Below are 25,396 nucleotides of genomic sequence, written 5' to 3'. Positions count from 1 at the left end.
TGAATGGAAGTTTGCACTTGTGCCTAAGGTTTCAGCATCTACAAAAAATGTTTAGTTTATGATTTAGATGACAATGGACCGTCATGTGTGCACAGTTTCAATGTTTGTCAATTTATTACCACAATGCTCAAAGACGCACTGTTTTAAGTGGCACACAAATTAAAAGTTGTAATTGCAAATCTTTTGGAAATTGTGGGATCTGACAGACAGGGAGGATGAGGTGTTGAATGCAGGGATGATAGGATGGGGGGGGGGGGGGGCAGAGGATGAAGTAATGTGCCTGCAGAAAACGCTCCAGCCGGGGGTCAGATCCTGTTCATGGAAACCATCTGGCCAGCTCTATGTGAGCCACACCAAACATACAGCACACATGATACTCCTTCTCTATCTCTTTCTCGTTCTCCTCTTGCCTTCAAGCTCACCTTCTGCCCATTTTTTCTCCGTTCTCCCTTTTTCCCAACCTCCCCCCTCATTTTCATCACTTTACCTTTTCTACCCCACTGCTTTTTCTCCTCTTTTTTCTCTCTCGCTCTCTCTCTCAAAAAAAAAATCCTACTCATTAATGCATGGCAGCTGCAGGGAGCAGTGTTACTTCATTTTTCCATGGCAACGGTCTCTCTGTTTCAGCAGATCCCATTTCAGTTTTGGTAGCAACGTGCTCCTTTGCCAGCGCTGAACACATTCATGTGTTAAATTGAAGGAATTATTGCAAAATTCCTGAAATAGAATCACCGTCCTGATCACTTGCAATTATTATCAGGGCACAGAGAGAACATGGGTGTCCTCGGGGAGAACGGGGAGGAGAAGGGGAGATGACAGCACGAAAAAAGGGGTAAGGGTGAGAGGTGCGGGAACAGGGGAAGGCAGGAAATAAGAAGGGGGAGAAACGCAAGCGACTGAGTAGGACACGAGGTAAAAACAAGGGGGGTAAAGTGAGGAGTTCTAAAGATGTACTATATATAAAGAGTAACACACAGTAATATGTTGGAGCATGAGAAGGGAGTGAGACAGAGGGTCAGAACCCCACGGCTGAGGGCAAGTGGCCATTTCAAGAAATGCCAGTTCACTCTGGCTACGGCGACAGTTGCAGCACTGCCTTTCAGTCTTAATATGAAGTGACTTCTAAAATAACACCACCTACACATATTATGGCCTTGCATTACCAAGACGCTTAGCTGCCTCATCAGGGAAAAACACACACTCTGTGTTCTGTCCCGTCATTGTGTCCACAACACGGATGATCTGTGCTGAACATAATGTCAAGGAGACTCAACCACCTTGGACCTGAGGGGGCTCAGTTTGGATGGTATAACCTTCTTACCTCACCATGCCTGTTGCAGTGGTGTGACACAGATACTGGCTTGTTTTTCTCTTAGTCTCTCAGTCCATCTTTCCTAGAGCATCTAAACTAATCAACTACTGTTTAAGAATGTGGGACCCACATGTTTCCGAGCAGTGATTCACAAAGCTATATGTATAAACTGAACTGTTTCTCTTTGAGCCAGCCAGTTTGTCTGTTTTCAGCATTAGCTGTCCATCTGTCTTTATCGTTGACAGTTCTTTGAGGACATTAATGGAAGCTCTCTGATGGTTTTGAATGAATTACAAATGATATTTCGGTCATTTTAACTGGCAGGTAAAAATTGCCTCATCATTCCTAGTGATGTAACAGGAGCAGAAAGTCTTATGAACAGAGAGAGATAGGGATGCCTTGCATTTAAAGTCAAAGAGGAGCCACGGTTCAAAATCATTTCTGGGGTTTGGTTCAAGCACTCAACCACAGATAGAGCGTGACAGTCATGGATTCAGATAATAATCTGTGCCCTAACCACGCATAACGGGACATCACCAGGAATCAATGCTAACTACAGTATGCCTATCATTGAAAAAGACAAGTATGGTGTAAAGAGTGTTTTTAGAGCAGAAAGCTACAAATAGAAACAGTGCATGTTCTGCTTTTTCCAGCTGCTATTCTAGTTTTAGACTTTGAGTGGGATATGTGTCTAAGACATTACATAAGATATACTCAAGTATAGAGTCACTGTAATGAATTGCACAGTGCAGTGGGACAGAACTGCCTACACAGATATATTTTTTTAGGTTTCTTGAGGTAAGATAAGGGATGATGCAGCAAACTGCATTAGACCTAGTTCAGTTTAAATGTGTGATCCATATGTATGATACTAAAATGAAAATATATACCACGTTTTATTCCCAGTCATTTCTGCTGTTTTGTAATCTGCTGACGCAGGTGGAATAAATGACAACACAGCTGCAAATGTAAACCAAATGTACTGTACCTTTTCCATTCTGTGTTATCACTATTTTCTTACCTAACTCCTATTAAAACGAAGCTGAAGTCTAGAGACTGCACAAGACCTCTACCTTGCCTCGTGTTGTGAATCGGTGAAAGCGTTCATGTCATACCGGGAAAACATCATGACTGAATCTGAAATTAGAACTATGAGATTTTTTCAAAACAATTTATACAATCACCAACTATCACGTGTCTCTATTCTGTTTAAACAGCTTTAAGTGGTCTCAGCAGCCGTAGAATAATAAATACTTTTATAACTCTTTCTCCCCCAATCTCATTCCCCCACCTTGCCTCTATTCTTCTTGTTCCTCTCTCCTCTGTAAAAGACGGAAAGAAAGCCCCGAATGCCAAATTGGGCACATGTGCAGCAGAAGTGTGAGCCATTAGGTATTCTGTTTACACCACACTAAAATAAATGGAGTGGTTTAAGTTTGGGGATATCCAAGGCCTGGGGTACCAGCTGTTGGGCTGTTCGGTTTGGTCCGCTTCCACTCCCATGTCAACAGGACAGACTGTTTCCTAATTACTGCTACAGTACGTGGTGTGGTCCCAGTCGCACAGCCGAAGGGGACAGAGGAAAGTGGAGGCAATGACGGGCTCGGCAAACTATTAGAGGGTTGAGTTAACTTTTGTGGAAGTACTGTAAACAGCTCAATGGGCTGACATGGGACCTGGACTCTGGAGCATTATTTCAATTCGCATGCGTCATGCTCTCTTTCATGTTTGACTGACATCAGTTTGTGTGGTCCTAGCAATGAGATTCAAGAGGGATTAAAACTGGTTGCTGGACTTCTGCATCACTGGTTAGTGTTTACAAGCACAGAATAATACACCTATCTGTTTACCTACACCTTCTATTCTCTGCAACATATTATCTCTTTTGCCTGGAATAACCCTGGTAAGACCAAACCTCTCTGTACCTGAGATGACCTCCCTGCATATACTAGTCCACCATTAAAAAGATATAAAACTATAATGCTGTTAAATAATGATCTCTGTACTGACCTGTGACATTAAAACCTTGTTAGAGTCTAAGTGTGTGCTGACAGAGAAAACCAATAGTCAAAGAATACTTGCACGCCTCTGCATCCGGTTTGACATTTAATTAAGACAGACATCAGGTCTCTCATCATGAGAACTTTCACACTTTAACAGAGTTCTGATGTTTACTGTTGCCAACTCAAACCCACGAAGAAATTCATACCCTTCTTAACCTAACCTTATACCTTTGGACTATAGACCGGCTGTCATAAATGAAAAACAAAGAGTTGTTACTGTTCTTCAGATGGGGCTGGTTGGGATGTGGGCTTTGCTAACTGGTCCAGTAAAGATGCAGCAAGCAGCCACACAATGGGAACACTTAACTGTTCAGCTAGAAACTTTAACTGACAGTCAGGCACAGACAGCCGGCAAGTCTACCAGAAAGTCAGCTTGCCACAAAGGGACATGAGACACTACGTATGCATCTGAATGTAAAAGAGGCTAATGGGCTAACAGCTAACAGAGGTTCCTGAAAGCCACAACCACAAAGAGAGCTAAGCTGGGTTGGGCTGAGCTAGACCTCAGTTTGCTGTACCAGACGAAAGAAAGAGGAAGACAGGAAGAGGGGTTAATAGTTTCTGAAGTAGATTTGGGAAATACAGTGAGTCATTGATAGATATGAAAGTGAAGGTTTTTGAAGCTAATATCAATTATGTGAATTCAGAGAGTAGCTCAAAACATTTCAGCAGGGAGGACTCTCCTTAACATGGGGGCTTGATGCGCTATTCTGGAGTATAAAGACACCTTCAGTGTTAAGTACCTGCTTCTCTTTCTAAGTACAACTATAGCAGTTGAGAGCATGAATTGGTACCTGTAGTGTAAGGCGTTTAACAGCATCCCAGGCATGGGCAATAAGCTCCTTCATTCTCTCCTCTGAGGTCGTCCATGACTCCGCTGCAGTGGTGTCGGGCATCACCTTCATCGGGATGGAAAGGGGACGTGATTCTGTGAAAGAGAGAAAGTGAAATATTGAAATGACATTGATTCATACATTGTCATTGAGTCGTGTCCTGCTGGTGTATCACTTTCCAGTAGTGTGCGCAGCAAGTATTAATGTGAATTTGATTTGTTTAAACTTATGGTCTCGTGCTGCAATAACCTCTTTACCGCAAGAGTGCTGTAGCACCTTGTAAAATATTAATAAAATTAATATATGGTACATGAGAAAATGTACTGTCCTGCCCATCCTTTATTTAACTCTCTCCATAGTTCACTGTTATTTTCATTTGCTGTACAGTATCATGTTATATGATGTTCAACTGACACTTCATTGAGGTGATGTAATGTTGGCACTCAGATTTCTTGTCTCCTACAGTGGGAGAGGGAATTATGAGAATTGAGAGAATACACACACACACACACACACACACACACACACACACACACACACACACACACACACACACACACACACACACACACACACACACACACACACACACACACACACACACACACACACACACACACACACACAGTGTGTCCTAGACATGACATTTTCTAGTGCGCCTGCTGTGGTCCAGACGAAGACCAATTGTCTGTGCTGACACTCATGGCAACAGCCAAGCACACAAATCACACAGCAACAACCCCCTCTATTAGCCTTTTCACTGACCATATGAACCTGAGGGTCAAAACACATCTTCAGTGTTCAAGAGACAGTTAGTGTGATAAAGAGATAAAGGAGAAACTGAGTATGAGGTACGATACCGAAGCAGAAACAATGAGAGAATGAGACAGACATACAGAAAGAACACACATTCTACCAGGTTAACCCGAGGTCTGTGGATGTTAAAACCATCAGGGCGTCAGAGGTGAGGGAAGGGGGGTCTCTCTGAAGACACATTAAGACATATTCCATGATTTAAAGGTCTGCCTTGCTCAGCAGCTCTATCCCACAGTTGTCATGAAACAGGGGTGATGTCACGGCACCACCGTGCCTCCTCTGACACCACGCTCCCAAATATCACTAAAACAGCCAAACGTGTTGACATGGCAACAGGAGTGAATTGCAGAGGCAATGGACAAAAGGCTAGGTAGTTACCCTGGTTTGTGGTTACTATGGCAACTTGCCTAAACCTTGTGGGTGGGAGCGTGGGAGTGTGTGTGTGTGTGTGTGTGTGTGTGAGTGAGAGAGTGTGTGTGTGTGTGTGTGTGTGTGCATGTGTGTGTGTGCATGTGGCTGTAAGGCTGAGTGACTAAGGTCACAGGTGCATGCATGTAGTAAGGTTTGTGTGTGTTATGTGGAGGAAAGCTGACTGAAGGTAGAGATCATCGTGTCTGGACTCTCTAACAGCATTTTCTCACACTCAACATCCAGGTGCCTCTGGCACTTGGGGACCATGAAATGGATTGTATTTGTCATGATGCCTACAATCAGTGTTGCATCATTACATATTATACACATTACCTTAACCGCACTGTACATTTTGTACATTTGTCAACCCATATTTTCCAATCTACCTTTTCCCTCACTCTTATTCATCAGTCACATCCTTTCTGTGAGCCTTGTGCACAACCAATTTAAAATGTCCTTATACTTCACTAAATATGCTCATAGTCACAGATGGCAAAAATTGACTTTGACAGGACAGATTGTGTTTCATGGGACTGTCTTTCATTGAGTAATGTGCAGAGAGTGCTGCATAAACCACTGTGATATCATTGGGTTGTCAATAGTGTTTTGTTGTAGAGGGCCGTGTGTGTGCTAGAATATTCCTGTCACACTGTATTAGAGAACGGTTTCCTGTTCAGCTCTGCAGGGGATCCATATAGACATGACAGAGCTCTGTGGCTGCTGCTCTCTGTCTTGTGGCCTAGCTGTCTAGACGAGGGAGACGTTACCCCAGGGACTGGGCATGCCCTGTGTGTATACATTTGTGTGTGTGTGTGTGTGTGTGTGTGTGTGTATGCATTTATTTGGGGGTTGTTAAAATGTAGTGTGTCCGCATTTGTCTGCATCTTTATATTTGTGCATGAATCAAAGTCTGCACCCGTGTGGACAACAATGTCTGTACACACACTCATTTCTGAAACTTCTGTGTAAATATGGGTGTGTTTGATTTAACTCCATTGGTGGTTACCACTGGCAATACCACAGTCTCAGTGCATACGTCAGTGTCCTGGTTATCCTCCCCCATACCCGGAATACATCCTTGCCCCACCAAACCGTGCCTTTCCACATCGGAAAATACATGGCGAACATATACTATACACACACACTGCCCTGACAAAACACTACCAAAAAGCACTCGAACAGATCCCAAAATGAGTTCACACCCTCACCAATCATCATTGATGAAATCTTAAAGTAAACAGAGACCACCCTTCTGAGCTTCGGGAACATAAATCCTGGTTGCACTTACTTGTACCAAGTCCCTCTGGTTTACCAAAATAATCCATTACACACCATGAGTGTGTTAGTATGAGGGTGGAGTGGACTGTGCATGACTTAGAAGAGGGAGATTACTTGGCTGTTTGTGTGTGTGTGTGTGTGTGTGTGTGTGTATGCCTTCAAAATTACCCCTATAATTCCTTTGAGTTTAAACGCATTCTTACAAATATGACAGATATTGTAAGTATATGTGCTGTCGGCAACCTGCAGTACGCATTCCCATAAACCTGCGTGACTAATTTCATAACGCACAACATGCAGTGAGCAATAACACATGTGTACGCAGCATGAGAACAGAGCAGAGAAAGACATAGGCAGGTAGAGTGATAACCATTAAATTCTGTTGAAACAACTTGACCTTCTATACCTTTTCACCTCAAATCTGAGATACTGCCATCAAAACTTTAATCGGAGTCATTGCTCTCGAGGAACCCATCACTCTTCTTAAGATTATTACTTTTTGGCCAGGCCTCAAAGCTGGTACTGGCTGCAGTTTTAATCTAAAATCTATGGCCTAATCCTTTAGACCTTAAGGCTAACCTTGACCTGAAAGGAAAGAATTTTGATCATTTATTTTTAAGTCTTTTTTTTTTTTTTACTTTTGGGGGTTGGCCAGGCTGTGAAAGTCCTTCCCCAGAGAAAGTCTGTTAGGCCAATCAAAAAGTGTGTTAAAAGTACAGCATAGGCAGTAACAATGCAAGGCCGGCCTGCATACAGCTCTCCGCTTTGTTTTAAATACCATTCCAGGACTCTGTTTGTTAATCCTGGGGTCATTATTTGGAATGAAACTGCCATATCTTGTTATAGTGACTTGGCGCCCGCCATTTCTGCAGGGAGGGGATAGAGAAAGAGAGTGAGAGCGAGGCAGGCAGGCAGGGACAGAGAATGAGAAAGACAGAGAAAACACAAGAGGCCTAAATTCAAATGAAAGAGAAATATGACAGGAGCGCCCAAAGCTCTTAAACCTGCCCAGGCCTAACAAGTCCTGAGAGTCTTCTTAGAGCGGGGTTATTCCCCCTGACTCGTGCCATCTCAGCCATGTCCTCATTTTCACCCTCTGTTAGGCCATTAGGCTAATATCTCACTGGCCAAACTCTGACCATACACCCTTCCCCTTTTCTATTCCTCATATGTTTTGTTCTCACTCTCTTCCACCACTCCCCTCCAGTCTCTCTCTCTCTCTCTCTCTCTCTCTCTTTCTCTCACTGTTCAGCTAGTGTGTGGAGCTGCCAGCCCAGTCCCCTATAAACATTCTAGTGTCCTGATGGCGATTATCCATCCTCTTTAACGGCTCCGTCACATCTCCCGGCAAGCGAAAAAGAGCCCGGCTCTTTTGAAGCCCGATGCTTGAGCATGTGTCGAGTGATCAGAGAAAACACAGAGACCGGAGCCCCCATTACAACACGTCGACTTTAAGGCGAGAAGCAAATCGGCGTTGCCTCATTTCATGATGTACAACACAACACCACTGCAGTGGAGTAACATGGCTGTAAAAATGTGCGAGGGCGTGTGGTGTGGTGAGTGTAAATCGCACATCATACAAAATGTGCGTTCCACACTAGAAAATCGAACAGGGACACGCGCACACACACACACACAATTCACTCTGATGCATCCAGAATCACACAACACTAACAACATAACAGAGCCAGTAAACTCTCCACTACAGATTTAACAGTCTTCAAAACAACAATGGCATGAAGTACCCATATGTCCTTCCCGAGTGGTTGTGCAATTCAGCTATAAAAGCAGCCTCGTTGAGGAATCTCGGCATTTCTCCATGCCGCCCGCTATCTTTCTGGTATGTTCCCTATTACAAATGGTTTACAGTGAGTTGAAGTGTTGTATATTCTGTTACAGCTGCGTGCAGGGGCAGTAATGGGGCTCTTTAATAAACCTGCCCGCCTATTTGTTTTGGATGCAAGTTGCTGTTTATTTAAATATTTATGTGACTCCATTTGTTACGGCACTATTGAAACCGCTACGAAAAAAGGGATGTTGTGGCCAGGCTGGCTGGGACAAGTGAGGAATGAAGGTTAGGGAGACTGGGGGGGGGGGGGGTTGGCTGTTTTGAGAGTTTTATCTTACCCCTTTATTCTTTGCTACTTCTCTACACAAACTGAATTCATACAGATGTGCATGATCTCTCTTTCTGCCAGCTGTGCTTTAGGAAGTCCCCTAACCAGTGAAGGTGCAGTAATCGTAGAGGGAAGATGTTTCAATTCAGGCATATGGAGAGCCTCTGATGTTACTGGCAAGGGAAAAAAGCCAGGAGATCACACACATTTCTCCATGAAATCGTCATCACTTTCATCATCATTACCATCAGAGAGTTCAGAGAACAGAGTGTCGTTATCCAATCCACACTATATTCAGTAAAGATACTTATCTAAATGAGAGGAGAGCTTCTGCCAGCCAGACCGTGACACAACACGTAAAGAACGAAAACAAAAGGACGCGTCTTCTCTCTGTGACATTGAGATCCTTTAAGAGATCCGCTGTGGAATCGTCTGAACCCGATTTCCGATCCCCTCCTGTTCCCCCCTGTCTTCCGAACTAACCCCCCCCTCCAGCCTGAACACTAATCCATGCTGTGTCTGATGAACCACAACTCAACCCCAGCTTCCCTCTCTGCTCCTCTCACTTCAACCTCAAAATCTGCAGCCAACATCCACAAGGCCTAATACCCTTATCATTCACGAAAAGCAGAAAAAGGGATACATAAGGACAAATTGATTCCCCGCAGACTGTTCCGTCTGTCCTGGAGTCGGTGAGAAGTTTTGTGTGGGCTCATCGGCGTGGAGAGGCCAAGGACATTTGAATCTAGCACGTAAAGTCCCCTACAGACTACAACCATTCTTCTCGGGGGGGGGGGGGGCTCCTATCTCATTATTCCTTCTTTTTCTTGTTTTCTTTCCCCACTCCAACCATCATTACCTTGATAAATTATTGACTTTACCAGAAAAATTAAACTATATAAACTCCACAATGAAAATATTATCCCCTTCTGAAAAGCGTACAGCAGCCAATAAAAACCTGCCTGACTTCCATCAGGCTACTTGGGCTTGGATTATAGTAATGTATGACTGTGTAGTTCTGCCTCAAGTCCTCTCCTCAAGTTCAGTCTTTCATATATATGCGTGTATGCGTGTATATATTAGTTTCTCTCCGCTGCTTCTTTCTCCAAAATACATTCATTTAGGTCTTTCCACAGTATACGTCTCTCAACCATGAAAACGGGACTTTCTTTCCTCCTCGCTTTTTTTTGCTGACACACTACGGTTGAGATCACTGAGAAGCCATCAGCACAGGATAGATTTTGTAAGAAGTGCAGCACTGACCACCGCCAGATAATGTCTACTACTGTACTTTGCACATTAACAGTATGGACAATGCAAATGTTTCCATTTCTCTCTCTCTCTTTTTTTTTTGGTTCTCCCAGTAAACAGGAAAATTACATCTAATCCCATCATGCAGACCACTAGCAGACAGGAAAAAAGACAACAGTTCTCGTTCCAACCTTTGGGGAGCGCGGCCAGATTGGAGGATAGGTTTCTCAGCAGAAGAAGTATGTTCTCAGAGCGCCAACGGCTAATTTTAGGATTGAAAAGGAAAGCAAGTGAGATCATTACTCTGGTAGATGTTAGAGAACAATGAGAAGCTCGGGACTTGCGAGGCTCTCGATCAGAAACGCGGTGCTGCTGCCAACAAGAACATTCATTAGGGACAAATAAAGAAAATACTTAGAGGCTAGTTTTATGTGAACCAATTTGTGGTGTAATTGTGTGGGCAGACAGAAATCGACCTCAAACTGAGGAGAAACGACTTGTTTTCAAAGTCTCTGCTACGCGGCCTTTCTTGTAAAGGATAATCAGACGAAAACAACCGTTAACACTTCTGTGATGATGTTGCCGGGCAACGCTCAAACAAACCAGTGATGCGAGTAAAATGATCATTCGTGTGTTTTGTTTTTGAAAATGAAATCAAAAGTCTAAGTTTCTATAGACCATCCATCACAATATTTAGTCAGACCACATATTATGAACAATAACAAAAGGTCAGATGCAGTGACCAGGGGTATTAGCTATTCATTTACATTTACATATACACATACATATAGATAAAGCCAGTCAGAGTCACAGAGCTATCGAGAGAATTGTCTGTAGCCGTCAGTATGTGCTCACAAACCCCCTAAATAATACTTTTGTACAATATGTGATAAATGTTGAAATGTGATTCCCCATGTGATGCAAAGCCAGTCTTAATTCCAGACCTGTGTGTGTTTAATAACATGAAAATATCTATAATATATGCATATGTCCAAAGTAAAAGTCTCTGTCATCTGCCGGAACTGGCCTCAATCCAATTCAGCCGATGCTGGTTCTGAAAATCAGTGGTGTCTTGTAACACGTGGCCTGTATATTTAACATGTGCAATGACCAAAACCAGAAAAGGAAGAGAAGGCAGAGTGAAATATTTGGTTGCCAAATGGAGTTGAGGGGATATGGGTTTGGAGACTTGAGACCGGGCAGCCCCACAGCTCCAGTATGATATCACCTTGCCCTCAGTGCTTTTTGGGGGAAATGATCTGCAGTCAACTGGTTCTGTGTGTCTCTGTACATTTGCCTACACATTTACAGGCACCTTCCAAAAGCCTGCAGGAAAGTCCCCCTTGATTAGTACGAAACTGTAGCTAGGCTGAATGTGGTAACAAAACAACATAACACTCTCTTTACATCATAAAAGTGCCAGGCATGCGTTCAAACGGCCAATTGGAAGCAGGGACATCTAGCTAGTGCAATTGTTCTGAGGAGACTTTGAACTGCTAAAAACACTGAAAATGGTTTTCTCCCACTGAATTATGATTTATTCTATTAATTCCCTGAGGTGATTTCTGTGGGGAAATCAATAGCTCCAGTGGAAAACTATGATAATCAATAGGCACAGAAAAAGACCGCTCTTGCCAACTTATAACAAGGCAGAACAAAACACCACTCGATATCAATATTCCATACATCATCCAGCACATCGGGCCGTTTAATCTTATAACAGTATTTCAAACAAGCTCTCTCTGGATAGGTAACCTGTTAATTTATATTTTCTAATTGGCCACTTTAACATGGTGTGTTAGTGTAGTGGTATGTAAGAGGAGGAATCGGTTAAAGCTGCGGTGTACTGTTGATACAGTTTCTGAGGGAACCTTGCAAAGAATGGATGTGTGCCTTGTTTTTTAGTGTTTCAATAAGGAACTGACAGCAGTGCTCGAGCAATTGAAAATACTTTTGCAGAGGGAAGAAATGTTGCAACCTCTTCCACTCCTGCCCCCTTACCAGAGACATATTTTTTGGGGGGGCAAGGGATTTTTAGGGGGAGATAGCAAGTCAGCTGTATATGTCACATAGAAGTGATGTTCATCATCTGAAAGCTGGGAACCTAAAGATCCATTACAGATGCAGTAATAAATCTGTAATAAACATTGTGTTTTGGTTAGGTGTATAAAGGCTTAGAACGTGATGATGGAAGTATAGAATGTCCATACCCATGATCTATTATGTCTCATTACTTGTTGCAGCAGTTGTTGTGTTGATACCATTTGTTACACAGATTTGGTGCAATTTTGGACAACTCGAGGATTGATAAAAAACTGTCAACATCTGTCCAAAATACCACATTAAGACAAAATTCATGCTGGTTTGGTATCAAAACTTTTGACATTTGGAGATTTCTGTTAATACTTTATTTTCTTGGTGATTGGACGGTGGGCACTTCTGTTCTGGAAATTGCTCAGATATCCCTTTATTGTCAATATACCTAGGAGAGCCATACATCCTGTGAACTCCCAAGATCTCTAGTTTGTAGTTGTAAAGTTTCATGAGCCTGTGATTATCTTAGAGGTCACAATAGGTTTTATACAGTGAGGTCAAAATTCAAAAAAAGGGTACTATGGGGATCAACAACATCACACATGAATCCAATGGGCTCATTGAATCTACAAGTGTCTCAGTTTTCCGGCCATACCAAATTTATGCAATTCCAAGTGTGATGGACTTGTAGTTTTTGGACTTTATGTTTTTGTGCTTTTGGTTTCCTGTGTTTCACTTCTGTTGTCCAGTTCTTCTGGTCATCTGGTTTTCCTCATTCATATTATTTAGGTTGGATCTTTAAACATATGATTATTTAGCTTATAGTGCTATGTACTTAAGTTTATATTTATGTATATTCTTGGATGTTTGTATGATGTATGCTGGTTTGTTTTTAAGAGGTTTTAGTTTTCTGGGTTTTGGGTTTTCTGATGTGCATTTTCCTTCCTGTGCTCCTGCACTGATGTTCCCTCCTTTACCCATCTACACACCTGAGGCCTGTAGTATGAAGCAGGATTTAGGGTTGGCTAGGTAACGTCAGGTTTAACTCTGGGTTTTCAGTCCTGCAACGGTGGCTCTCTTTTTACTAGGGTACATCACCATGGTAACTTACGCTGAATGGCCTCCCTTCAGAGGACTTCAGAGGAATGGATCACAACCTGTCAACAGTCTGACCACTGACCAATCATATTACATGGAGAAAAAAAAGAGTCATCATTCACACAGGACTAAATATATGTATGTGTATGTTTCTCTACGTATGTAGGAACATTTTATTGTTGCACAGAAACTCTGGTTTCAAAACAGAGCTTCTGACAAATGGAGATATCATTTATGACACTGAACACATAATAATAGCTGCAATTTTAGCTGCATTTTAATTACGCAAAGTTGACAGTTGACAGTGTGGAGGATTTTACATTCTGACTCCATCACTGCAGCTCAGTATAACATGAGACAACTGTGTGATGATAACTGGAAATAAAAACAAGAGATTGTATTTTATTAGAATAATAATCCACACACTGTTATGATTATAAATGCAACATTTGGATCAGACAGACCTCATCAGTCATTAACTACTTTTCCACTCTTTGCTTCAGTAGCAGAAACAGTCTGGCATTACTTTTAAGTGTTTTTTTTTATGTGACATGTTCAGAATGGTTTCTTCATCATCTAACTACATAACAAAAAATACTCACTCTGTACTTAGGTCATGTGTAATAATTCCTACATGTAGCTGGGTAGGAAAACCAAGCTAGTTGAGAGCCACTTTCATAGTACAGGTTATATGGATGGCCTATGTTAGGCTCAGTGAAGGTAGCAAATGAAAAGATACCCTGGGTATGTTGAACTAACTTAGTAGTACAGGCCTCTGCACTGCATCTAGCCATGTTAACCCCTTGATGCTCCCTGTGTTTCTCCGCCCATCTCCCCACCTGCACCTCATCTCCTCAATAGCTCAGTTTTTATTGTAGTCCTGGTTTTCAGTACTGGTTGGATCTTTTCTCCAGTTTTGTTCTGTTCTGTTTAGTCTGGCCTGCCTGCTCTTCTGTGTCCTCTTCCTGAGTTGTTTGATAAATATATGCCTGCAGTTCCTTTTGCCTTCCTTTCTTATTTAGGTCCATCTGTTCTGCACTTCATGACACTAAGACTGTTTAAAGACCCCAGTATGCAGAAATATCCAAATACAACATTTAAGAATAGGCAGATATTACACATTTATACTGCATGGGATTAGACTACTGTGGGTATATCTGTAAAGGGAAGACTCGTAGGTACCCACAAAGCACATTTTCATTCAGATATCTTAAGATGAGAGGTCAATCAACCCCTTTGAAAATGACCATAGCAGTTTTTTCCTTGCCAAAATTTGGGCTAAGCTTTATTATTCTTATTAACGGCAGCATGGCATGGTTTAGACTAATTGTCTAGTTTCATATCATACCAGTATCTTCACTGTAGCTTTAAAAGTGAGCCAGCTACAGCCTCTGAAAGGCAGTAATGTCAGAATGGAAGAGGTTAAATGACTTCATTTGTAACATGTAAAATAACAGCAGCTCCTCTAACAAAGTGACTCATGGGAAACACTGAAAGGAATAACCAGGACTGAAGTGTAATGCATAAATTAGGATCATTCAGGGAGTAAATATTTGAGTTGCACACTTATGGTAAATTAATTTGCAACAAAATACAGTGTTATGGTTCTGATAAGAACCTAATGACGTGCCTCTCATGAAGATCAACTGAGTAGCAGCACCAGTGGCAGTCCAGTTGGCTGTCTGCCCCTGTTGAGCAAAAGCCAGTCTCATGTGTTTATTCCCCATGCGTCCTTGTGAATGGCAGTTTGAACATGTGTTGACTCCAACTGGCAAACAACCTGTACATCTCTCCTCTGTTTACCTAAATAGATGACTGAAGACTGAAAAATAAAACGTCTGCTGCGATGATTACCAACCCCCTTAGAGTCCCCTGAGAAATGATATGCCAGCAATAAAGCCTGCAACTAAAATCGACCTTGTCATATATCTGGACGTTTATTTGGAGTCGCGTTAAAACAAGCACATTAAAGCTATCGAGGAAAATGCCAAATGATAATTTAGCAAAAAGACTAAAAAAAAGAATGTCTCTGTGTGTAACCTCTCCAAAAAGGAAAAATGAGCCGGGCCATTTCAATTCATCTCTTAAAACAACACAATTTGCTTCACGGGCCAATTATTAATTTGCCAGAAAAACCTCGTTCCGTCACAGCTGATGAGATTAAAGCCCATCAAGACGCAACAGCTATTTCTCAACCACGTCCATACCAGCTTTACCCTTTCTACATTATGGCTTATTGATTCAACCTAAGCTAAACAGCTGGATCAGATGTCCCGGGATAAACACAAGGCAATTTCAAATAGAATCTGAAAAATCGATCAGATGACTCGTTCTGTGGGCCAAATGTCTTAAGAGATGAAATGCATCTTACTGACGAGACAAAAAAAGCAGAAGACAGCTTTATATCCAGTTAACAGTCAATAAAATATAAACACCACAGGCGAACATGATAAACTAATAACCAAGGTGCACTGAAGGACTCACCAAGGCCAGTGTTTTTTTTCCTCATCATCTCCCTTCTGTTTAAACATCCACCTCCTCATTCACAGTGTGCGCAACACATGGTAAAGCGATTAATAAATCATCTTTAGATAGCCTAATTCCAATCATAACATGTTAGATGTCAGCATGTCTTCTCATGAGGTGACTGGGGGTGGGGGACTTTAGAAGGGAAAATCCACCCTAACAACAGAATCCACATGTTATTCCCATGAATGACCCTGAGCTATTCAGGAGTCCAGGCTAGCCATGGTTCTTAACTTTCTGACGTACGTTTAACTCAGTGGAAATCACAAAGTTTACGAGTGTGAATTCAGTTTTTGGGTGGATTTTGTACCCGAGCTGCCTCAGCAAACGCCTCTTCCCACAAATTTCTACATTAAACAACTATTTCCCAAAAGGGGGCTAAATATCAGGATAGATCAGTCTCCACCTACGTCAAGCCTCTGTGTATCAACTATCTACCCCTCCATGGTAAGCCAACCCTGCAGAATATTAAGAATTAACATTCCATTTATCATCCCCCCGAAATTAATCACAGGAACGATGGATTACTGAGTGAAATGAGGTGGAACAGAACTTCAATACATGAATGTCAAACTGTGTATAAAGTATCACCACAATCCAACGACCCCAAAAAAAGATGTGGGAACTTTGTATTTTTAATTCATGACCCGCGACATCCTGTCATCTTTGCATTCAGAGAGGTGAGATAGTTAATAGCAGGAAAAATATATTATGTAATGAGGATGAGAATAAACTGGAGTTGAGGTGGAGGGAAACAGAGTACCTGCTGTGTTGTGAGCTCCTCTGTAGTCTATCAAGATCTTCTGACTGCAGGGAGGCTCATTGTTTCACTATGATTAAAACCACAAGGGCTAAATGCCTTTACCCTCTTTTCTTATTCTCATTGCTCGCGGAAACAATTTGTAACTTTTCATTACATCTACCACTGTGACACCGCAGCAATTTCCAGAGAAGATGCTATTCATTTACTTCCAAACTCTATTCCAATGTGGAGTGTCGGAGTCCGGGGCACTCAGGGTTGAATTTGAAGAAAATACAATACCAGCACCTAGTTACCAATGTCTTGTTTTTACTTCACAAGAGAAATATTTGGATTAGAGCGAGCTGGAGTCTGAGTCAGTATATGTTTCTATCTAACTAATGCAGCCCAACAAAGAGATGCCATACACAAATATGCCTAACACTAAACACTCCAAAACACACTATTTCAGGCCAGATGTGCTGTCCACTTAATATTTCACAAGAGCCAAAACACTGTGTGTGTGTGTGTGTGTGTGTGTGTGTGTGTGTGTGCATGTGAGTATGTGTGAATGCATCCATGTGTGTGTTCATATGTGAGTTCATTCAAAAATCCAGCCTAGGCATTGTTTCAGTCATCTACCAACACCTGTCTGGTAGACAGAATGACAAAAATGCAGACAGCATGACAGCAAGAAAAAAAGATTAACTTGTAAAAGAAAGACAAACAGTCAACTAGCCAGGGAGAAAAACATCTTCACAGATGGAAAAACAAAAAGTTAGAAGGCAAGACGAAGGGTCAGCCACAGTGATAGTGATGGCCAGTGTACTCTAGTAGTTGGAGTGTTGCTGACAAGCTACAGCGTGACTTTGCTGTGTGTGAGCAGCAGTATGGGAGCCAAGGTGACTGTTTACTGACAACTCCTAATTAAGAGAATATACTGTTGAGATGTAAGTAAGCAAAGATGTTGCGGTATGGAAAAGCCATTAGAGCAGATTGAATAAAACAAGGAACAGAGGGAAAACCAGGAGGAAGAGGCGAAGTGACCTTTTAGCAGTAGCTTTTAAAGCGAGTGAGGAAAGAGCCCTAATGGCCTTCTTTTAGACTCTGAAATGTCAAAGGAGCATTTTTCCTATCAAAACACTTGACATGGGGGGAACGGCATACGCATGCAATGTTATTTACAGCTACAGGATGACTTCACTCAAAACTGGGATTCATCACTCCTGTTGGGAACACGTTTCCCAGGGACTTAAAAAAGGAAAAAAAAAAAGACAAACAATCCCTTGCTTATTTCCCCTGACTCGTCATTGAAATGCCTTGGCAGTGAATGTTTCAACCGTTAAAGTGTTTAGAGGACCTGGAGCCTAAACACTGAGACTCAAACAGTAGAGATTGGGAAGACTTTTTAATCTATTTATTTATTCTCTTTTAAAACTCTGAGACTAATTCGGTTACATTAAGCGAGCCAAGACATTCCGCTGGATAACATTAATTAAATATCTATAGGGGAACATGAGAGAGAGAGAAAGTGGCCCATTAAGTTTATAAATACACCATATGAGTATTAAATGAAAACCATTTCTGCAGTCAGTGAGGTTCTGTGTTGTGTCATAGACAGCTCCTACACACAGCGACTGCTCAAGCCATCCTTCCAGGTAGGAGTGTAAGAATACATGTGTACAGTACTGTGTGTGTGTGAGCGTCTGTGCTAGATATTTTGGGCTTCCCGTGGGTAGTTAACTATACCATATCCCTGCAGTCCACTAAACAGTTTCCTCACACTGATGAAAATACCATTACAAGTACACTGTATTTGTATACTTGAGGCATTGCCAGTAACTTTCATTCCACCCTGACCTGTCCTGCCACAATCAACAATCCTATAAAAACTTATGGTATACTGATGGTGTGCTTATTTGTGTGTTTATGACTAAAGCAGGCAGTCACATCCTTGACAAGGTCTGGAACTGCATCTATCCTCCCTCATCTCAGTCTTCCCCAACACTGTTTCTCTAATCTGTCCATCTTGAGTCCCAAAAGGTTCAGAGTTTCCAGCTTAGAGACGGCGTCGATTTGGAAAATGCTGGAAAGGATCTAAGGAAGGAGCGCAGCAATGCTACAGTATCTGTGTGCGTGTCAGTGTCTGTGTGTGGCATGCACAGGTGCGCATGTATAAACCTGCCTGCGTGGACATGCATGCGTGCGTGTGTGTGCTGACATGTATGGGTATTCTGTGGATTTGTGTAAGCGTGTGTATCTGTGCACTGAATGTGCTTTTTTTTCTGAGAGAAGGGGGTCCCAGAAAGTGGAAAACTGGCATAGAGGAAGGCTGCACACGGCCAAGCCACTCATCTATTCTGGGCATCCAGAGCCCAAAGATCCAAAGTAATACTACTAAAAGAGGAAAACAGAGGAGGACATGCCTGGATATGTGGTGTCCTCGGAGGAACGGGGTCACTCAGGTGTCAGCACAGTGTAGTGTGTTATGTAACCACATAGTAACATGGATTCATTGCATAGAAACAAGCTTAAATACAGTAAATTGTTGTTATTCCCCTACTGAAAGAGCAAATCCTTATACATAGAAACAGTGGCAGTTACTGCAAATATCCAGGGAGATGTAAATGTATTTAGAGTCTGATCTTTCACTGAACCGCAGGCCCACACTGTTCACTTGCGTGGAAACCTCTCTGCTGCGTAAAATGTATGTTTTGTCGTTTATAATAAGATACAGTATCTTCAGTATCATACATGTGGTGCAGGTTGTGGTTGGTTAGCATACCTGTCACAGTCTTGGTTTTGACAGGGCTGCTGGCGTAGTCTGAGGCTTGATTGGAGGGCTGTTTGGCCAGTGGTGTGCTTCCCACCGACACCTCATCATCTCTCCTCTTAGCCAGAGGAACTGGACCCGGAGTCTGTAATGACATCACAGTGTGAATGAGTACCTATGCGAAAGACATGAAGGGATATTCACAGTTTTTTTCTATATTGTACTAACATTGTTGTGTGTCTGTAAGGCCATGACCTGGACATATGTTCAGTCAACCTTAAGGATTTGGGTTGATCAGGAGACACAATGTATAATGCAATGCAAGAATGAAAGAGGGAGGCAGAGAGAGAGAGAAAGAGAAAAGAAAAATGCAGTGGAACACAAAGGAGACCTCCAAGACCAACAAGGACTAGTGACAGCTCCCTGTTTTTTTTGAGCAGTCTCCCATGCTGCTAGCAGGCCAATCACAAAAACACACATGCACACACACACACGGGCTGGCAGTGAGATTGGTGAAAGACAGAAGAGTGGAAGGTTGGTCTGAAATAAGGAAACCCCATTAGCATCAGCCAGCAGCACCACTAGGCTATGATGCAGCTGCACAAGGCTGCAGGCCAACCACGTACTGCAGCCTGTGTAAACACACACACACACAAATGCACGCATACACATGCACGCACACACACACACACACACAGCATTGATGCAGTTGTTTTTTGATGACTGGGTCGGGACCCAAAGGCTGGTTGTGGTAAGATTAAAAATGGGCCCCTAAATTACATTAGAATTTGAAGCTACTGACTGAGGTATTATGCCAAATCCTTCCCAGGTTCTTGCAACTTAATATAGGCTGAATAAAATAGTGTAGGCCAGTAGGTTAGTTGCCCAAAGTCAATTAAATTCAAAAATCACATCCAGGGCTTTTGTATATCTACTAGAAGAACGTTCCAAATACTTCTTAATTAGAAAAGACACTCTGAAATCACACATACACGTTTAAAAAGCAAATACTCAAATACTCACACATAAACTATACATGACACTGAAATACTCGCTTTGACCGGTTTGACGGTTCATGTGTCAAATGGTTAAAAATATTATATAATTCCGTTTGTGCACTTCATGGAAAATATGTGCTTGGCCACATCTTAATACTCTATGCTAAAAACAGGTACCTTACCCAATGACCATCGCTCATTCCTAGTGGATGACATAATATGAGCTAACTCCTTCTACCACACACACTGAGGGGGGGTGAGAACAGCCAAGGCAAATGCCTGTTTGGTTCTCAACCTTCTTTTTTCCTATTATTCCCTTTCTCTTCATTACCCACTTCCCCAACCATCTCACTTCAGTTCTCTGATTTCTCCTGTGCTTGCTGCTCACTCTGGTCGTTTGAATTTACTTTTCATGCAACCCTTTCTTTGCTTTCTCTTCACATATATATCATACCTCAATTTATCTCCGTCTCCACTGTCTTTTCCTCCACTGCTCTCTGATACTCATCTTCTCATTCTTCAGTTTTTCCTGTGCTTCTCCACTTCTCTTTCCTCTGTACTCCCAAAGCTCATCCTTTTTCTTCCCTCATGTCCTACATACTTTCCTCTCCCCTCGTCAATCCCTCTTAATGTCCTGTTCCCTGCTCTCAATACCTCCTTTCTCATAATTTCCTGCCACCCTGAACCTACCAGTCAGTGTCCTCTCATCTGTCCTTCGCAGGCAGTTGTCTGGCCTTCAGCTGAAGGCCTTGGCTAAACGAGCCAGGCCTTGGGAAGTGGCCCTGACAGGCAGCTGAGCTAAATGCCCTCACAGAAACGCAAAAATGAACACGGGCAAGAGCGTAAACACACATGGACACACACGCACACGCACACGCACACACACACACACACACACACACACACACACACACACACACACACACACACACACACAGCAGCCAGTGTTGTGTATCCTTCACACTGGCTGCAGTTCAACTCGTAACATGTGTTTACCCTCGTACAGCAACAACCTCCAGAGTAAGGAGTTGGTGCAATTAACTCCCTCTCTCTTTGTCTCACACACACACACACACACACGCACGCACGCACAGACACGTGTATGCCGACAGCCTTTCCAAACTGCAGGAGGCATGAAACAGAGCAACTTTTTGAAAAAAAAGAAAGACATTAAAAGTATTACAATATGATACTTGCATGCACTATATATATATTTATGTGCCTTTACGGGTTGAACCTGTGCTATATCCCAGGCAATCAGACTAAGCATGTCTGTGTGTGTATGTGTGTGTGTTGTGTGGGCACAGAGCATTCAATGTCCATAGCCATCACCATGACCCCTGTCAAATAAATAGAGAGAGACTGGATAGAAGACAGGGAGCAGAGCACATGGAAAAAGGTAGCTGGGAAAGAAAAAGCAGAGGAGATGGAGCGAGTGAGGGAGGGAAAGAAGGGAGGGAGGGAGGACTACAGACATTTACAGCCACTCTTATCCAGTCCAACTTAGAGTGGGTGCAACTGTACAATACACTTCCAAGTCCTTTTATTCATATAAATTACGAGCTACGACATATATACATGCTGACACAAAGAGCCAAGAAGAGAAATAGACAGATGTGTCTGAGAATGAGGGAGGATCAGGTACCTGTTGCTGTTGTCTGCTGCTCCCTCTGTGAGGCTGGTACAGCAGCCATGTGCAGAAGACGGGGTCCACGTTGACAGCTATGCCCTGGACGCTGACCAGCAGGACTGCACCTGGACAACACAAACACACAGAAATACAACACTTGAGATTTAACAGTGCAACGCTGAGGGCAAAGACAATAAAGCCATACTGTACATCTGTCTTGTCTTTACAAAAATCAGAATGACTGCTCGCAAACACATACCAGTTGTCTGAAAGCACTTGAGCAATGTTTTGACAACGCTAAAACTTGAGTGATCAACTAATGCAATCGGAACCAGATCGAGAGATGAACAGTGTGATTGACTAAAGTGGAAACTATGCAAACTCGCATATACAAAACATTCGAATGCTTTCTGCTGTGATTGCTTCTTGCAAAGTAGGAGGCACGTCGATACGGATCACTGAAATCACTGTATGGTAATAAGTAATGAGTGAAGGTGACTTAGGCCAATCTGCTCAGTGGGTATCGAGCCTGCTTGTTGGAGAGCAGCGGTGGAGCGCAGTCTAGTTTCAATTGCGCTGTTCAGAGTGGTATCACGCTAAGCCAAGAATAACATTTTCTTTTGATAAATTTCTATGAAACTTGAGACCCTCTCTTGGTTTTGGTTTACTCTTAAATAATAATCTTTACCAACAATAAGCGGGCCCTGAGGTAATGCATTAGGATCCTATCAATAATGATTCCCATGCCGGCAGGATTAGCGCAGGGTCTCTGGCGTGCGGTGGAATGTCCCAGCATGACGATAGGAGGATGTTTCAGCTCTAGCAGGACTTTCAGCAGTTTAATGGAGCTTTGGACAAGACCCCGTTCTTCTGTTTCAGACCCTGAGGCAAAGTGAAGTGTGTGTGTATAAGTGTGAATGTGTAAATGAGTGTGTGTGTGTGTGTGTGTGTGTTGTGTTTCACCTCCGACAAGACCTGCTTGCTTGTTGCCTTGCACATATTTTAGTGTCACTAAAGCATAGACAAAGCACAATTATGAACTTCCCCTCGACAAATACACACAAACACACACTCACACACACATATTTTTGTTACACCAACTCTCCGGCTTGGCAGGAGTGACTCTCTCGTCTATTATTCCTTGTGAACAATGCAAATAAAACAGCTCTAATTTGCTCCACTTTTACAGCGCTCAGTGATTTGTGGCCTATGAGCTTGTGTGTGTGAGTGTGTTTGCAGTGTGAAATAAATATGATGTGAGAAAAGTATGTGTGTCAGTGTTCTCTGTGTGAATGTAAGGTGTGAGGTCTGTGATGTGTGTATCTACAGTGCAATTTAACTGTATGTATGTATGAATGTGTGTATGCATGCTTTATGACTGTTACAGAACACTTTCTGGGCAAAAGAGACATGTTCTCATTGGATCAAGTCAAACTGACTCACTGTTCTTCCTCTATTTCTACATTGATCTTTTTATTTATTTTACTTTCCGTCAACTTCATCCCTCTGTCTCTTCACTGTTTCCTTATCCATCTACACCCCCAAATTTCTTGTCTCCCTAACAACAACTTTGCTGGCTTTTGTCCCTGCTTTAATTTCCATTCTAAAAACCTCTTCCTGCATTCTCTCATCCATCTTCCCTCACTCCTTTACTTGTTTACTCATCTCTTACATTTGAATTTGTCCTCTCTCCCTCCAGGTCACTCTCTCATCCCTGGTCTTGTCCCTCTTTATACTCTTTCACCCTTCTCTACCCTTTCTTCTGAAATCATTCTTCCACCCTTCCCATCCTCCCCATCCTACATCCACCTCCCCCCCCCCCCTGCCCCCCTCCTCCTCCTGATGATGAGGAATCATAACCTCAGCCCTGTGGCTTGAACTCCTACACCACAGTGTGGCTGCTTAATAGGCTTTGGCTGTGGCTGTAGTGCTGGGGCCCGACTTCAAGTGGTTTCATCATACCCCAGAACAGCATGAGCAGTATGGGACCCAAAAGGCTGGGAATGGGCTGAGTAGTGAAGATGTATTCAATAAAATCGAACCCAAAATTGTGGTCTACGGGACGCGCTGAGCTCGACAAAGCACATTCAGCTGAAATGAGTCATAACATAATAAAATCATATAACTTAGTAGATGGATTGTTTGTTTAAGAGTTATTATGCAGATAAATGAGCAAATAAAAAGATATAAAATGCCTAATTACAGATAGTTCTCTCGACCGGAGCGGCTTAACTGTGGTCTTTGCACAGTATCAATACGTACTACAGTACAATACAGGCATACTATACTGTCATCAGTATTTCTCACTAAGCTTAAAGGGGAGTTCCACTGTTTTTACATATAAATGTCTCTTAACAGGTTTTGGGGGAAATGACAGTGCATGTGAAAAGTTGTATAGAGCTTTTTGTGGCTCCGAGGGGAACCGCACTAAATCTGATAAATTGCCTCAAATGATGTCAGTTGAGTCAGCTTCTTAGGGTGTGGAAATACATAGCAGCAAGGTAAACAGTCCTCTGTAGCCTGCTCCCGACTCTCTGACAAAATTGTCGGCTGTTGAGTTGCATTGTGGGCAATGTAGGCAACAGGTTTTGACAAAAATGAAGAATGAAAGCATTTTTTGTTCTTTCTTTAAAAGTAGAACAGTCACAGCGAAACAAAAACTGGTCACTTTGCAGGAGAAAAAAAAACACAGCATTTGATTTCATCTTAGGATATCTAATAACGTTTGAATGAAAACTTTCACTAAAGGCGACCACATGACATATACTGTATTTTTAAGTGGGGTGACTAAATCAAGAGAGATAAAGAGAGAGAGATAAAGAGAGAGAGAGAGAGAAAGACAGAGAGAGAGAGAGAAAGAGAGAGAGAGAGAGAGAGAGAGAGAGAAAACAGAATTTCACACTGTATGGCTGATGTGCAGTGCCAAAGCCAGTGCAAAAAAGGCCTCTGAAATTCCATGAACAAATACAATAAACAAAAACCCACACATGTAAGTTTCCATTAAAGCAAAACTGTTTCACCACCAGATGACTTGTTGAGTGTATTAAAGTCTAGTAGGTTGGTTTGCTAAAATAACTAAGTTTCCTGAAGTAACTGGCAGTGTTTCAGCAGTGTTTTCAGTGCCTTGCCAGCAACTGTCATATTATTGTGGCTGTGTCACGTCTTTTTGGCTTCTGCCACTGACAGCCATGGCCGCATTGATACATCACAACACCACTCAAAAAGCTCTCTTTCTGCGATTAACAGAGCAAACAATCTACTCTCTCTCTCTCTCTTTCAAACTCCTACTATGTCAGTTAGACAGTGACACAGAAACAAAATATGTGTTGACCTGGCTTTTGAGGCTTTCAAGACCGAGGCTTTACCATCTCACACTGTGTGTTCTCGTTTCATCATTGTGTTGACATTACTGCCGGAGAGTGACACCTCCTTTGAAGCGTGCAGCACCGTGAAACGACCTGGCATGCTTCGAGGGTGACCTCGGCAGCAGGCTGACTGTTGTTTTTCTCTGCTCTAA

The 25,396-nt window shown here is 42.5% G+C and overlaps 1 protein-coding gene across 3 annotated transcripts in view; it reads right to left on the bottom strand.

The window, feature by feature from the left end:
• LOC128367021 (intermembrane lipid transfer protein VPS13B-like) overlaps positions 1 to 25,396 on the bottom strand; it is a 326,938-nt gene that overhangs the window by 170,275 nt on the left and 131,267 nt on the right. For all 3 annotated transcript variants that reach the window (XM_053327805.1, XM_053327806.1, XM_053327807.1), the window contains exons 20-22: positions 21,895 to 22,004; positions 19,264 to 19,396; positions 4,170 to 4,303 (exon numbers count right to left, since the gene is read on the bottom strand). In XM_053327805.1, the coding sequence (XP_053183780.1) occupies positions 4,170 to 4,303; positions 19,264 to 19,396; positions 21,895 to 22,004 (377 nt within the window). The remainder of the gene's footprint in view (positions 1 to 4,169; positions 4,304 to 19,263; positions 19,397 to 21,894; positions 22,005 to 25,396) is intronic.

This window comes from Scomber japonicus, chromosome 10 (genome assembly GCF_027409825.1).
Source record: "Scomber japonicus isolate fScoJap1 chromosome 10, fScoJap1.pri, whole genome shotgun sequence".
In the NCBI taxonomy this organism is placed as follows: domain Eukaryota; kingdom Metazoa; phylum Chordata; class Actinopteri; order Scombriformes; family Scombridae; genus Scomber; species Scomber japonicus.
Note: the sequence above shows the minus strand (reverse complement) of the source record. Positions and strands in the feature narration are given on the sequence as shown.